A 16,655-nucleotide genomic window follows, 5' to 3' on the forward strand; every position below is an offset into this window, starting at 1 on the left:
GTCCATTATACATGTCCCTAAAAACTCTTCACCGTTTTCCCCTCATCATCCCCACCAAACTCTCCTCTGGTTACTCTGTTTGTTCTTAATTTCAATGTCCATGCTTATATTTTGCTTGCTTGTTTTGTTGATTAGGTTTCACTTATAGGTGAGATCATATGATATTTCTCTTTCACTACCTGGCTTTTTTCACTGAGAATAATGCTCACCAGTTTTACTGTCACAAATGGGAGGAGCTCCTTCTGTCTCCCTATTGAGTAGTATTGCATCATGTAAATGTACCATAGTTTGCTTCCAGCACCTTGCTATTGTAAATTGTGCTGCTATGAACATTGGGGTGCATAGGTACTTTTGAACTGATGTTTCAGGATTCTTAGGGTATAATCTAAGCAGTGAAATTTCTGGGTGAAAAGGCAGTTTCATTTATAGTTTTCTGAGGAAATTCCAAACTGTTTCCCACAGTGGCGGCACCAGTCTGCAATCCCACCAACAGTGCACTAGGGTACCCTTTTCTCCACATAATCTCCAACATTTGTTGTTTGTTGCTTTGTTTATGATGGCCATTGTAACTGATGTAAAGAGGTATCTCATTGTGGTTTTCATTTGCATCTCTGATGGGTAGTGATGCTGAGCATATTTTCATATGTCTCTGGACCCTTTGCATGTCCTTTTTGGAGAATTGTCTGTTCAACTCCTTTGCCCATTTTATAATTGGGTTCTTTGTCTTCCTGGAGTGGAGGTCTGTGACTTCTTTATATATTTTGGAGATCAAACCCTTGTCTGAGGTAACATTGGAAAATACGTTTTCCCATACAGTTGGTTCTCTTTTCATTTTAATGCTGTTTTCTTTAGCCATGCAGATGCTTTTTATTTTGATGAGATCCCATGTTTATTCTTTCCTTTATGTCCCCTGCTTTCGGGGACATATCAGTGAAAATATTGCTGCATGGAATATCTGAGATTTTCCTTCTCTATTTTCACCTCTAGGACTTTTATGGTATCATGACTTATATTTAAGTCTTTTATCCACCTTGAATTTATTTTTGTGAATGATGAAAGTTGGTTATCGAGTTTCATTTTTTTTTTTGCATGTAGCTGTCTAGCTCTCCAGATTATTTGTTGAAGACGCTATTTTTGCTCCATTTTATGCTGTTTTCCCTTGTTCAATATTAATTGTAGATACTTGGGTTTATTTATTTTTTAAACATATTTTATTGATTACGCTATTACAGTTGTCCAACTTTCCCCCTTCACTCCCCTCCACCCTGCACACCCCCTCCCACCCACATTCCCCCCTTTAGTTCATGTTCATGTGTCATAAGTTCTTTAGCTTCTACATTTCCCACACTATTCCTGCCCTCCCCCTGTTCCTCCCCTGTTTGTTCAATTTTGTTCTTTTTAAAAATATTTATATTTTATGATTATGCTATTTCAGTTGTCCCATTTTCCCCCCTTCACTCTCCCCCTCCCTGCACACCCCCTCCCACCCACATTCTCCTCCTTTAGCTCATGTCAATAGGTTGTACATATAAGTTCTTTGGCTTCCACATTTCCTATACTATTCTTACCCTCCCCTTTCTATTTTCTACCTACCATCTATGCTACTTATTCTCTGTACCTTTTCCTCCCCTCTCCCCTTCCCACTCCCCTGTTGATTACCTTCCATGTGATCTCCATTTCTGTGGTTCTGTTCCTGTTCTATTTGTTTGCTTAGTTTGCTTTTGTTTTAGGTATGGTTGTTACTAATTGTGAGTTTGATGTCTTTTTTTACTGTTCATATTTTTTATCTTCTTTTTCTTAGATAAATCCTTTAAACATTTCATATAATAAGGGCTTGGTGATGATGAACTCCTTTAACTTGACCTTATCTGAGAAGCACTTTATCTGCCCTCCCATTCTAAATGAAAGCTTTGCTGGATAGAGCAATCTTGGATGTAGGTCCTTGCCTTTCATGACTTGGAATACTTCTTTCCAGCCCCTCCTTGCCTGCAAGGTCTCTTTTGAGAAATCAGCTGACAGTCTTATGGGAACTCCTTTGTAGGTAACTGCCTCCTTTTCTCTTGCTGCTTTTAGGATTCTCTCCTTCGTTTTAATCTTGGGTAATCATGATGTACCTTTGTGTGTTCCTCTTTGGATCCAACTTCTTTGGGGCTCTCTGAGCTTCCTGGACTTCCTGGAAGTCTATTTCCTTTGCCAGATTGGGGAAGTTCTCCTTTATTATTTGTTCAAATAACTTTTCCTCTTGTTGCTCTTCCTCTTCTCCTCCTCATACCCCTAAAATTCAGATGTTGGAATGTTTACTAAAGATGTCCTGGAGGTTCCTAAGCCTCTCTCATTTTTTTTTTTTTTTGAATTCCTGTTTCTTCCTTCTTTTCTGGTTGGATGTTTCTTTCTTTCTTCTGGTCCACACCATTGGTTTGAGTCTCAGTTTCCTTCTCATCACTATTGGTTCCCTGTACATTTTCTTTTATTTCACTTAACATAGCCATCATTTTTTTCATCTAATTTGAGACCAAATTCAACCAATTCTGTGAGCATCCTGATTACCAGTGTTTTGAAATTTGCATCTGATAGGTTGGCTATCTCTTCATTGCTTAGTTGTATTTTTTTCTGGAGCTTTGACCTGTTCTTTTGTTTAGGCCATTTTTGGGGGGGGTCTTGATGTACCTGTTACATAGTAAGTGGCAGAGCCTTAGGTGTTCACCCAGGTGGGGCAACCCATGTAGCTGGGTTGTGACGCTGTACGTGGGGCAGGTGTCCGAGAGAGAACAATGGCACTTGCTCTACTCTCTGCAGGATTTCAGTCACTTCCTCCACTTCCCACAAGCAATTTGGGTCCTTCTTGTGCTCGTTCCCATGTGGGTGGGCTTGTGTACATTCTAGGACCCTGCAGGTCTCTCCAACAAACTCTCCTGTGAGGCTGGGAACTTCTCCCACTGCCACCTCAACCCCCACAGGTGTTTTTAATCAGTGGTTTGAGGCTTTATTCCCCCGAGCTGGGGCTCTGGGTTCAGCAATCTATCCTGCTCCCCAGTTGTTTCTCCCAGTTTCTCTGCACACAAATGTGGGACCGCCCAGTCCACAATCCACTGCCCTGTGGGCCCGCCCACTGCTGCCTTGCTGGCCAGCTGCAGCCTTGTGCACCCTGCTCCACAATCCGCCACCTCACTGGGTCCACCAATCATGGCCTTGCTGTGAGTCCTCTCTGACTGGCTGCTGGTCCCCACGCCTCCTACCATTCTGCATGAATGTGTCTTCTTTAACTCCTTGGTTGTCAGACTTCCATACAGTTTGATTTTCTGTCAGTTCCGGTTGTTTTTTGTTTTTAAATTGTTGTTGTCCTTCTTTTGGTTGTGCAAGGAGGCACAGCATGTCTACCTACACCTCCATCTTGGCCAGAAGTCCCCTAGAGTGTTTTAAAAGTTCTATGAAACCATCTGTTCTAGGGCTTTTCTTTGTGTGCTGGGAGATTTTTGATTACTGTTTCAATTTCAGTAGCTACTAGCTATTATTGGTCTGTTCAGGCTTTCTGCTTCTGCTTTATTCAGTTTTGGAAGATCATTATTTTCCTAGATATTTGTCCATGTCACCTAGGTGTTCAAATTTCTTGGCATATAGTTCTTTGTAACAATTTCTTACAATCCCTTGTATTTCTATGGTAACAGTTGTAATCTCTCCTCTTCCATTTCTGATTGTGTTTATTTTGGAACTCTCTCTTTTTTTCTTGATGAGTCTGATTACAGGCTTGTTGATTTTGTTTATCTTTTCAAAGAACCAGCTCCTGGATTTATGGACCCTTAGAATTGTTCTCTTAGCTTCCATGCCATTTCATTCTGCTCTGAGATTGGTTATTTCTTTCTTCTACTTGTTCTGGGCTGTCTTTGTTGTTGTTCTTCCAGTTCTTGTAGATGTAGGGTTAGGTTGTTTATTTGAAACATTTCTATTTTTTTTTTAGGTAGGCCTGTATCACTATGAACATCCCTCTCAGGGCTGCCTTCGCTGTATGCCATAAGTTTTGAACTATTATGAGTTCATTTTCATTTGTTTCCAGAAACTTTTTGATTTCTTCCTGATCTCATTCTTGACCCATTCATTGTTTAATAGCATGCAATTCTATCTCCATGAATTTGAGTATTTTTGAGTTTTTTCCTTGTGGTGGGTTTCTAGTCAGCCCCTTGTGGTCTGAATAAAAAGCTTGGTATAATTTCACATTTCTTAAATTTTTTGAGGCTTGTTTTGTGTCCTATCATGTGGTCTATCTTTTAAAATGTTCCACGTGCATTTGAAAAGAATGTGTATTTTGTTTCTTTAGGATGAAAGGTTCTATATGTATCATTTAAGTCCATTTAATCTAAGGCACTGTCCTCCAAGATTTTTCTTATATATTGGTGTGGTCCTATGTTGGATGCATATATGTTTATTTTGTGTTCTTGATTGATTCTTCCCTTGAGTATCATGAATTATCCTCTGGGTCTTTTTTGATGGCCCTTGTTTTGAAGTCTCTTTTGTCTGGTATGAATATTGCTACCCTAGCTTTTTTTTTTTCCTGTCCATTTCCTTGGAATATTTTTTTTACAAACCTTCACTTTCAGTCTGTATAGGTCTTTTGTTCTCAGGTGGGTCTCTTGTAGGCAGCATATCTGCAGGTCATGATTCCTTATCCATGAAGCTACTCTATGGCTTTTGATTGGAGCATTTAATCCATTTACATGTAAGGTTATTATTGCTAGGTACTTATTCATTGCTATTTTGCTTCCTTTGTACCTGTGTTTCTTTCTCTTTTTCTTCCTTTTCTTCGTGCAGAGCCTGTAGATATCTTGCAGTCCTGGTTTGATGTAGGTGTATTCCTTCAGCCTTCTTTTGCCTGGGAAACTTTGTTTCACCTAACATTTTAATTGAGAGCCTTGGTGGATAGAGTAGTCTTGGTTGTAGGTCTTCGGTATTTGTTACTTAGAATATTTCTTGCCATTCCCTTCTGGACTGTAGTGTTTCCACTGAGAACTCATCAAATCCTATTTCTTCCCTTTCAAAGGTGATTTTAGTTTTGGGAAAAGCCAGAAGTCACAGGGCACCAAATCTGGGCTGTAGGGCATCTGAGTCACCTGGGTGTTTTGATGTTTCACAATAAATCTCTCCATGAGATGTGATGCACAAGCAGGCATGCTGCCATGACAAAGCTGCCAATCACCAGTTTCCCATAGCTGCAGCCTTCTAAATCACTGGAATAGTTTCTGTAGAGGAATATTCAAGCTTAATGCAAAATCTGATGCAGATTCATTGTTCTACTCACTCAATTATTTTGAATGTGACAACCACACAGTAAACATGCTCACTGAACAGCGTCAACCACCCCCACTGACTAGTACAGTGGAGTTGTCACTGTTCATGCATGCATATTCCAGTACTCTCTCCTTGGCTTCCAGGTTACAATGATGTTGTGTAAACCATTCTCATTATATTAGCAATGGTTGGACTTTTTCCAGACAGATCTTCTATGTGTATGCACACATCACACATATACACACAGAAATATGAGCATATGTATACAAGACAAATGTAGCAGATAATGTGAGCAAACTGAAAAGTATCACTATCTTTAAGACTTTTCTTGAAGTAAAATGTAGCCATTATTGAAGTATGAGAGCAAAAGCTAACAATACAGTGGGTATGATTATGGGTACAAAATGTGATGTTAAGGCATTTACTATGGAAGGAACAAGAAATGAGAAAATAAAGGACTATAAATGTTAACAGGTTTATTTGAACAACTGTAATTCCATGAATATATGAACACAAAAAGAAAGGATCTTATATAAAAAGGTGGGCAGAGACACTGGAGATGTCAAAAACAGAATGATTATTAAATTAAAGCTGGAAATGAGTTATGAAATGTTGATATCTAACATCCAAGTAAAAAGGCTAACTGGCCTTTTAAGTTTCTTGAAAATAACTTCTGAGGAAAGAAGTTAAGAACCTTACTTAGAAGTGATACCTTAGGTTTTTAAAAAATTCAAACCAATTGTCACTATAAAAGTCTAGTCTTTAGGAAAATATCTTTGAAGAACATTTTAGAGGAATCAACTATTTACACATTAATTAATAAAAGGTCCTGGCTCCTTCTCACCTATCTGGTTCCCTCCCACTAACCTGGACAGTGTCTCCTTAACACTTCTTCCTCCTCCACAACCCATGGTTCTTCTTCTTGCTCCAACTTAAAAATCACATAAGGTTTGATGAATGGACAGCCTGTCAAAGGGAAATGACATATGATTTAGGCATAAATACTAGAACAAAGAATTATTCAAGAATTTAGGCTCTCCCAGGGAAACGAGGTTTTCTGAAGGACAAGAAAAGTATGGTTTCTGGAGATGCTGCCCCCTCCCAGAGTCATAACCAAAAAGGACCTTTTGTTCTGAAAGTTGCAGCATGCACATTCACATGAATAAAGGCATCTAAAGGCTAAATTCCGTTTAACACTTGAAGGTTCCTACACCTCAGAAAACTGGGAGGAAAAAGCAACTTTACTCCAAGAATTTGGGTTATACAATAAACTACCCTTACCCACTGTGATTAAGTTGTTATAGTTTTCTAGCATCACATTCCAGTATAGGTTCCTTTGAGAAGAATCCAATTGCTGCCACTCTTCCTGGGTGAAGTCAATAGCCACATCTTTGAATGTCACTGTTCCCTGTAACAACACACTTCTACTCAATTTGAATTCATCCATCTTAGATGATGTGGAAAAAACATACTAAACTGGGTTCTCATGGTATGCACAGGTAAGAGGTATAAAAATTTACCTGCTTTAAAAATATTTCTAAAAGAAAAACATTTCATTAGCAATACCTTGTCAGGTTATGTTCATTCACTGAATTAGCAAGCATGTATCTTTAATAACCACCATGGGTTAAAGAGGTCTCAGGCACCAATTTATATTGAGTGTGGAAGATGGGAAAATATAAAACTTTATTCAACTTAATTGTTTTGAGGATTCTCCAGATGTCTGTGATTCAATGAGGCAGGAAAAATATGAAGTCAGGATCTGGATGAAACAGAAGCAGGGAGAGAAGGATATGCAAAATTTGTGTTATGGTAGAACATCCAACTGAAATAGAATAGAAGGTCTTGACAACTACCTTGGAAGCCATGGCAAACACCTTGTCAGGCACAGTGGAACATTAATAAGGTATGCATAAAACCTAAACCTAGGTCAGGAAGGGAAAATGTAAGAATAATAATCTCTCTGCTAAATTCTAGTCATAGAACCCAGGGCAAAGAGAGGAGGATATGAAATTGCAAGCATCCTGTGTTCAACATTTCCATGGAGAAAGAAAACAGAACAGAACACCTGCTGAGTAAAAATTGGCTGAAATTAAGCTATCAATATCACTGGGTGTCAATTAAAGACAAAGAACCATTTTGTTAGACCCTATGTAGAAAGCACCTCAGGTAATAAGTGTCAGATATGACAAACCCTCAGGCAATATCATACTCAATGGTGTAAAACTGGAAAGCTCTATCTCTAAAATCAGGAACAAGACAAGGATGTTCACTCTCACCACTCTTATTGAACATAGTTATGGAAAGTTCTAGCCAGAACCATCAGGCAAGAAAAAGAAATAAAGGGCATCCCAAGTGGAAGTGAAGATTTAAAGTATTACTTTTTTGCAGAGGATTCTGTGTATAGAAAACTCTAAAGACTCTACTAAAAAAACTACTAGAAACAATAAGCAAATACAGTAAACTTGCAGGACATAAAATCAATATACAAAAATCTACTGCTTTCCTGTATGCTAACAATGAAGCTACATTAAAGGAAACGAAAAAACAATTCCTTTTGCAATTGCAACCAAAAAAATAAAATACCTAGGATTAAACTTATCAAAAGATTGAAAGACCTATACACTGAACTACTAAGTATTACTAAAAGATATTGAAAAAAGACACAATTGGAATGATATTCTGTGTTCATGGATTAGAATAATCAACATGGTTAAAATGGCCATATTACTCAAAGCAATATACAGACTTAATACAATGTCCAGTAAAATCTGAACGTCTTTTTTTTTAATAAAACAAAATTGAGATTTCCGGCCAAGAGGAAGGCATAGGGAGACACACTGTGCCTCCTCGCACAACCAAAAGAAGGACAACAACAATTTAAAAGCAAACAAACAAAAAACAACCAGAACTGACAGAAAATCGAACTGTATGAAAGTCTGACAACCAAAGAGTTAAAGAAGACATATTCATCTAGACCAGTAGAAGGGGTGGAGTCGGGAAGCTGGGGCAGAGAGGACTCGCAGCAAGGCCATGGCTGGCGAACCCACTGAGGCAGCAGATTGTGGAGCAGGGCACACAAGGCTGCAGCTGGCCAGCAAGGCAGCAGTGGGCGGACCCAGTGAGGTGGTGGATTTCGGATTGAGCGGTTCCACATACACTTGCAGATAAACCAGGAGAAACACACCTGGGGAGCGGGATGGGATGCACAACCCAGGGCCTCAGCATGGGGAAATAAAGCCTCAAATCACTGATTGAAAACACCTGTGGGGGTTGAGGCAGTGGGAGAAACTCCAAGCCTCACAGAATTCATTGGAGAGACCCACAGGGTCCTAGAACATACACAAACCCATCCACATGGAAATCAGCACCAGAAGGGCCCAATTTGCTTGTGGGATGCAGAGGAAGTGACTGAAATCCTGCAGAGAGCAGAGCAAGTGCCATTGTTCCCTCTTGGACCACTGCCCCATATACAGTGTCACAATGCAGTAACATGGGTTACCCCACTCTAGTGAATACCTAAGGCTCTGCCCCTCACTAGGTAACAGGCATGTCAAGACAAAAAAAAAAACAATGGCCCAAATGAAAGAACAGATGAAAGCTTCAAAAAAAAATACAACTAAGTGATGAAGAGATAGCCAACCGATCAGATGCACAGTTTAAAACACTGGTGATCAGGATGCTCACAGAATTGGTTGAATTTGGTCGCAAATTAGATGAAAAAATAAAGGCTATGCTAAGTGAAATAAAAGAAAATGTACAGGGAACCAATAGTGATAAGAAGGAAACTGGGACTCAAACCAATGGTGTGGACCAGAAGAAAGAAAGAAACATCCAACCAGAAAAGAAGGAAGAAACAGGAATTCAAAAAAAAAAATGAGAGAGGCTTAGGAACCTCCAGGACATCTTTAATAAACATTCCAACATCTGAATTATAGGGGTACGAGGAGGAGAAGAGGAAGAGCAACAAGTGGAAAAGTTATTTGAACAAATAATAAAGGAGAACTTCCCCAATCTGGCAAAGGAAATAAACTTCCAGGAAGTCCAGGAAGCTCAGAGAGCCCCAAAGAAGTTGGATCCAAAGAGGAACACACAAAGGCACATCATGATTACCCAAGATTAAAACGAAGGAGAGAATCCTAAAAGCAGCAAGAGAAAAGGAGGCAGTTACCTACAAAGGAGTTCCCATAAGACTGTCAGCTGATTTCTCAAAAGAGACCTTGCAGGCAAGGAGGGGCTGGAAAGAAGTATTCCAAGTCATGAAAGGCAAGGACCTACATCCAAGATTGCTCTATCCAGCAAAGCTTTCATTTAGAATGGGAGGGCAGATAAAGTGCTTCTCAGATAAGGTCAAGTTAAAGGAGTTCATCATCACCAAGCCCTTATTATATGAAATGTTTAAAGGATTTATCTAAGAAAAAGAAGATAAAAAATATGAACAGTAAAAAAAGACATCAAACTCACAATTAGTAACAACCATACCTAAAACAAAAGCAAACTAAGCAAACAAATAGAACAGGAACAGAACCACAGAAATGGAGATCACATGGAAGGTAATCAACAGGGGAGTGGGAAGGGGAGAGGGGAGGAAAAGGTACAGAGAATAAGTAGCATAGATGGTAGGTAGAAAATAGAATGGGGAGGGTAAGAATAGTATAGGAAATGTGGAAGCCAAAGAACTTATATGTACAACCTATTGACATGAGCTAAAGGAGGAGAATGTGGGTGGGAGGGGGTGTGCAGGGAGGGGGAGAGTGAAGGGGGGAAAATGGGACAACTGAAATAGCGTAATCATAAAATATATATATTTTTAAAAAGAACAAAATTGAACAAACAGAACACAAAATCATCAGATTTGGATGGAACTACAAAGGACACCAAATATCCAAATCAATCCTGAGAAAATGAATAAAGCCAGAGATATCACACCACTCAACTGCAAATTATAGTACAGAACTATGATAAAACAGCATGGTATTGACAGAAACACAGAACACTGGAATGAAATTAAGATCCAAGAAATAAAAACACATGTATTGGCAAATAATTTTTGACAAAAAAGCCAAAAACACCCAGTGGAAAAAAGAAAGTCTCTTCAATAAGTGCTATTGGGAAAATTAAAAAGCCACTTGCAAAGGAATGTAACTAGATTAGAGTTTGTCCCCATGTGAAAAATTAATTCAAAATGAATCAAAGACCTAAATATAAGACTTGAAACAATTACATACAAAAAAAACATAGGAACTAAACTTATGAACCTTGGTCTTAGAGAACATTTTATAAATTTCACCCCCTAGGCAAGGGAAGTAAAGACAAAAATAAATGAATGGGACTGTATCAAACTAAAAGCTTCTGCACAGCATAAGAAACTGACAACAAAACAAAAAGGCAATTGACCAAATGGGAGAATATTTTAGCAAAAATCAGCTCTGACAAAGGGTTAATATCCAAAATATATAAGAACTCATACAATTCAACACCATAGAAGCAATCCAATTAAAAAATTGGCAGAGTACCTGGACACTTCTCCCAAGAAAATATAGAAATGGCCAATAGATTGATGAAAAGATGTTCAGCTTCTTGAAAAGGTTTTCACTAGATATTATGGAAATTGAATTAAAAATTACAATGAGATACCACTGCACACCCATTAGAATGGCTATTATCAACAAGACAAATAATAACAAGTGTTGGAGAGAAAGGATTTCTCCTTCACTGCTGGTGGGAATGTACACTGCTACAACCAGTGTACACTATGGAATGTAGACTATGGAAAACAGTCTGGCAGTGTCTCAAAACATTAATAAAGTTACCATATGACCCAGTAGTCAGTCTCTTAGGTACCTACCTGAAAAACTCAAAAATATGTAGTTACAAAGATACATGTACTCCTATGTTCATTGCAGCATTATTCACAGTGGCCAAGACATGAAGACAACCTAAGTGTCCTTCAATAGAGGACTGAATAAAGATGTGGTGTATGTATACACTGGAATACCACTCAGCCATAAGGGAAGACAAAATGCTGTAATTTGCAACAACATGAATGACCCTGGAGAGCATTATGCTAATGGAAGTAAGGCAGTCAGAAAAAGCTGAGAACCACGATTTCACTCATATGTGAAATATAAAACTCAAACTCATAGGATACACAGCAATGTGGTAGTTACCAGAAGGGAGGATCTTGGGGTGGAGGTAGGGGTGATGGTGGAGAAGCCTAATATATAGTGATGGAAAATGGTTTGATTTTGGGTGGTGGGCACACAGTGCAATATACAGGTCTCGTATCATAGAAATGTATATTTGAATCATATTAACCAGTGTCAACATAGGAATGACTTCTGGTGAGAGGAGGCAAGACAGCAGAGGAGTTAATGGATGCCACATTAACTTCCTCCCAAGACCAATCTGGAATTAAAACTAAATTCTGGAGAAATCACCTAGAACAACCAACTGAGCAATAGCAAGAGAGAAGACTTACAACCTCAGACAGACAGAAGAATTGGCTTCAGCACCAACCTGTATTACAAGGAATGCAGTGGAAACTAGAGAAGACTGGCTAGGTGCCCACAGGCAGCAGCGCTGGAGGAATAATTAAGAGACCAGTTGGATTCCCCTGAGAATTGTGTAGTCTAAACCCTAAGTTGGGATCTTCAGCCTAGAGCAACAGAACTCAAAAAATGGCAAAAAGCAGCAGGGTTGCTCTCTGCCAAAGGCAGATGGCTGGAGATGCAAAGACCCATTTAAAGGGCTAACATACAAATTTTCCTTTGCAGCCACTTATCCTGGGCTCCAGAAAAAGCAGGGGCAGGGTGGGCTAGAGACACCTTAGGGGAGACTAGGGATGGAAGCTTTGGGAAGAGAGCTGAGCCAGGATCTCAGTAGTGAGTCAACACCCATAGGGCAGCAGTCATCCTGTTCAGGCAGACCAGTCCACTCCAAGCAGCAGCAGCAAGAGGGGAAACAATAGCACTGGCCTCAGGAGGGATTCTGACCTGTCTTATGGTACTTAAGCCTGACTGCTGAGTGCAGAGTGACTGCATTAGTAACTGGAGGAGTCAGCCACAGACAGTAGATCCCTGGCAAAGGCACAGGAGACAGAGTGGACTAGAGACCCTTGAGGAGAGACTAGGGATGGAGGCTTTGGGGAGAGAACAGAAAGAGTAGCCGCCAGGATGCTGAGGTTGAGTCATCACCCATACTGCAGCAGCCATCCTGCTCAGGCAGACCACTTCCCTCCCAGAAGTAGCAGCTTGAGGGGAAACAATACACCAGGAGGGATTCTACCTCACCCTATGGGGCTTAAGCCTGACTGCTGAGTGCAGAGTGACTTAGATTAACAACTGAAGGAGACAACAATAGATAGTAGACAGATTCCTGGCAGTCTCACAGCAGGCTGTCTAAGGTCAGAAAGGGTCAACATCTGATATCACCAGAGGCAGATCCAGAAAGTGGTTAATACAAGAGGCTACCAAGATGAAATCCCTGGTAGTCTTCTCCATAATTTACGATATTTTCTTTCCTGCATGCAGAAAAAGAGCAGCAGGGTTACTCTCTGCCAAAGACAGATGGCTGGAGATGCAAAGAGCCATTTAAAGGGCTAACACACAAATTTTCATTTGCAGCCACTTACCCTGGGCTCCAGAAAAGGCAGAGGCCTTTGTACTTGCCTTTGCACTTTTGACATTCATTTCTTGTCCAGCAAGTTTGAACATATTAAGTCACTAGATTTTATACTACAGTGAATTTCAATTCACATATTTTGCTCCTCTTCTCTTACCCTATTTTACCTCCTTCATTTCTCTTATTATTCTCACTTCAAATTTTGTTTTCTCTCTTACTATAATTTGTTTCCATTCTGTACTCTTACTGTTTCTCTCCCATCCAAAAACAATTTTCTTGTCAATGGTATTCTCACACCCTTTTCCCCCCACTCTTAAAATACCCACGTTCTCACTCCACCTTTGGCTATGTTTGCTAGTTGGTTGTGGGTAGGGTAGTTCATGTAGCATTTTTTTCAATTTTAAATTTAGGTCTTCACTAATTTTGTATATCAGTGGGTGGCTGACTCTCGCACCCCGCCTATCAGGGACCTGGACCACAACCCAGGGAAGCTCCCTGACTAGGAATCGAACCAGCAACCCCTTGGTTCCCAGGCCAGCAGTCAATCCACTGAGTCACACCAGCCAGGGATCATTTTGTATTTCAAATATCAAATTGTACTGGTCCTCTCTCCTACTCTTTTTCTTGGTCTAAAATTTTTTATTTTGCCATCTTGGTCTATTTTTTTCTTTTTTGTCTTTCTTCTATTTCTTTTCCATCTTGTCCTTTTACTTTTCTTTATTCTCCTTTTATTTTTTTCTTTTTCCTTTAGTTTCAAATTTTAGTTTTTCCCTGTCTTAACCGGGTTTATATTCCTCACTCTTAGTATTCCCTCTCCCAGTATCATTTCAAAATCATTTCCCATACCTCTAAACATCTCCTAAGCTTTTGATTCCTTTTTCACTTTTATTCCGATACCACCTATATTAATTTTAGCTTGTTTGTTGTTGATAATGCTGTGGTGGATCTGTCTCTCCAATTTGGCTCTTATATTTTTATTATTTATTTATTATTTTCCTTCCTTTTTCTTTCTCTCTCTCACTTTATTTTATTTTCTGTTTAAACCTAATACTATACCCTTCCCTTCTCATACTCCATTCCATATTTTTCATTCCCTTTTTTATTCACTATGTAAATTTCACTTTCTCTCTTCTCATTGCTCCAACTCTGAACTGTTATTAGTGCTCCTCCCTCTATCCTCTAAAAATCATTTTTCTTTCTGTAGGTCATCTCACATCTGCTCTCCTTTCTTGTAATGCTATCAATCTCTCTCTCTTTTAAATATTTTAATTATATTTAGACAGAGGGGATGGGAGGCAGAAAGATAGGGAAAGAAACAGCAATGTGTGGTTACCTCTCATAAGCCCCCAAATGGAGACCTGCCCCACAACCCAGGCATTTGCCCTGACTGGGAATCAAATAAGTGAACCTTTGGGGCAGGTGTCCAGTTGCTCTTCAGTGCTCAATCCACTAAGCCAAACCAGCTAGAGTGGTCTTAATCTCTCTACAACCTTATTAATACTGGTTCATGGGCTGTTGATAGTGGGATTCAGGGGGAAAGTTATATTTGTGGGTGTAGGTTTGTTTCCTGGGCTTTGTGGTTTTATTCTGACAGCACCTGCACAACAGCACACAAGATGTGGCAGGCAGAGTGACCCTCAGTCAACCAGCTGGAGGGAACAACCAACCAAAGAAAGACCCAACAATAATCAAAACCCCATTACATCCAGAAAACCAACATAAATCACATACAAGGCATCCCAAGAGCATCAACTTCAGGAGATCAAGGAGACTGCACCACTGAATCTCACAGGTTTCCTACCATAGAAGTTCACACCACAAAGCCAGGAAGTCACAACTGGTCAATTTAGAATCAGATGCAAACAAGAAGAGTCTCACTAATAATGGGAAGACAAGAAACAACCCCCAATCAAAAGGAAAGGAGATTTTCTGAGAAAGAGTGCTAAAAGATACAGAGGTAAGTAAACTATCAGATATTGAGTACAAAGCAATGGTTAAAGGAAGCTCAATGAGCTCACTGCAAATTAACAAAAACTACAGAGAAACTACTAGGAACGTACTGAAAACTATATCACCACTAAAAAGGGCATAGAAACTATCAATAAGAGCCAAGAGGAAATTAAAACCACAATTTCTGAATTGAAGAACACAGGAGAAGGAATCAAAAGTAGGCTAGATGAAGCAGAGAAACGAATCAGTGGGCTGGAGGACAAGGTAGAAAAAAACTCCCAGAAAAAACAAGAAAAGAAAAAAAGACTAAAAAAGAATGAAGTGGTGTTAAGGGAACTGCAAGACAACATGAACATAATATTATCTGTATCAGGAATACCAGAAGCAGAAGAGGAGCAAGGGATAGAAAACCTACTTGAAAAAGTAACGATGGAAAACTTACCTAATTTGATGAAAGAAAAAGTCACACAAATCCAGGAAGCAGAAAGGGTCCCAGTAATAAGAATACAAAAAGACCCACTCCAAGACACATCATAATTAAAATGGCAAAATTTAAAGACAAAGAGAGAATCATAAAGGAAGCAAGGGAGAAACAGGAAATAACATACAAGGGAGCCCCCATAAGGCTAGTAGCTGAGTTCTCAATGGAAACACTACAAGCCAGAAGGGAATGGCAAAAATATACCAAGTATTGAAAAGCAAAGGCCTGCAATCAAGAGAACTCTATCCAACAAAGCTCTCAGTTAAAATGAAGGTGAAATACAGAGTTTCCCAGACAAAAGAAGGTTGAAACAATACAACTCCATCAAACCAGCACTTCAACTTATGCTAAAGGGACTGCTTTAAGAAGAGGAGGAAAAAGAGTGAGAGAGGAACACGGGCACAAAAGGAAAAAATGGCGATGAATAAGTACCTATCAATAATAACCTCAGTGTAAGTGGATTACATGCTCCCATCACAAGACATAGGGTAGCTGAAAGGATTAGAACACATGACCCGCACATATGTTGCCTAAGAGAGACCCACCTTGGGAAAAAAGACACACACAGACCGAAGGTGAAGACTTGGAAAAAAAATATTACAAGCACACAGATAGGAAAGGAAAGCTGGGGTAGCAATACTTACATCAGACAAAATGGACTTCAAAACAAAGGCCATAAAAAGAGACCCAGAAAAATACGTCATAATTGATGCAGACACTGGCTCGCAATGTCCATGTCATTATGGATGAAATGAGACATTCACAGGGACTACCGAGTCCAGTGGAGGAAAAGGGACAGCATGGCTTTTCTCTCAAGAGGAGCAAAAGCCGTGGCCTCTGCCATGACAAGCCTTTATTTCTCTTCTCTGCACATTACATGATGGTCCTCATTTACTATGCACAGGTTCACTTTAGGTGGTTACCTTTTACAGAAAACAACGGAGTCAATGCCGCTAATAACATCACAGAAGAGGGATATTTGCAAAAGAAAAGGCAACAGTGGTTGAACCAGTTATACTCATCTTTGGAAGGTTTAGCATAGATTTTAGCAAGTTACTGTGCAGTAAATGTCCTCAATTCAGGGTGAGGGAGTTTTTCAGCAACAGCACGACTCAAAGTGGCCTAGGCACATTGCCCCATTGTGCCTAACTCCCCATGGGAGAACCTATCCGTGGGCGTGGGTCCTGTGCATCTCCGAGTGGGACAAGGGCCCATGCCACGCAAAATGGTCTCCTACAATAATACTCAAGGGAAGAATCCATCAAGAAGACATAAATATTGTAAACATATATGCACCAAACACAGGAGCACCAAAATACAT

The 16,655-nt window shown here is 39.7% G+C and overlaps 1 protein-coding gene across 2 annotated transcripts in view; it reads right to left on the minus strand.

The window, feature by feature from the left end:
* Nucleotides 1–16,655, minus strand: part of ZNF569 (zinc finger protein 569) — a 66,599-nt gene that overhangs the window by 14,127 nt on the left and 35,817 nt on the right. For both annotated transcript variants that reach the window (XM_036012910.1, XM_028529708.2), the window contains exons 3-4: nucleotides 6,562–6,688; nucleotides 6,148–6,246 (exon numbers count right to left, since the gene is read on the minus strand). In XM_036012910.1, the coding sequence (XP_035868803.1) occupies nucleotides 6,148–6,246; nucleotides 6,562–6,688 (226 nt within the window). The remainder of the gene's footprint in view (nucleotides 1–6,147; nucleotides 6,247–6,561; nucleotides 6,689–16,655) is intronic.

This window comes from Phyllostomus discolor, chromosome 12 (assembly GCF_004126475.2).
Source record: "Phyllostomus discolor isolate MPI-MPIP mPhyDis1 chromosome 12, mPhyDis1.pri.v3, whole genome shotgun sequence".
In the NCBI taxonomy this organism is placed as follows: Eukaryota; Metazoa; Chordata; class Mammalia; order Chiroptera; family Phyllostomidae; genus Phyllostomus; species Phyllostomus discolor.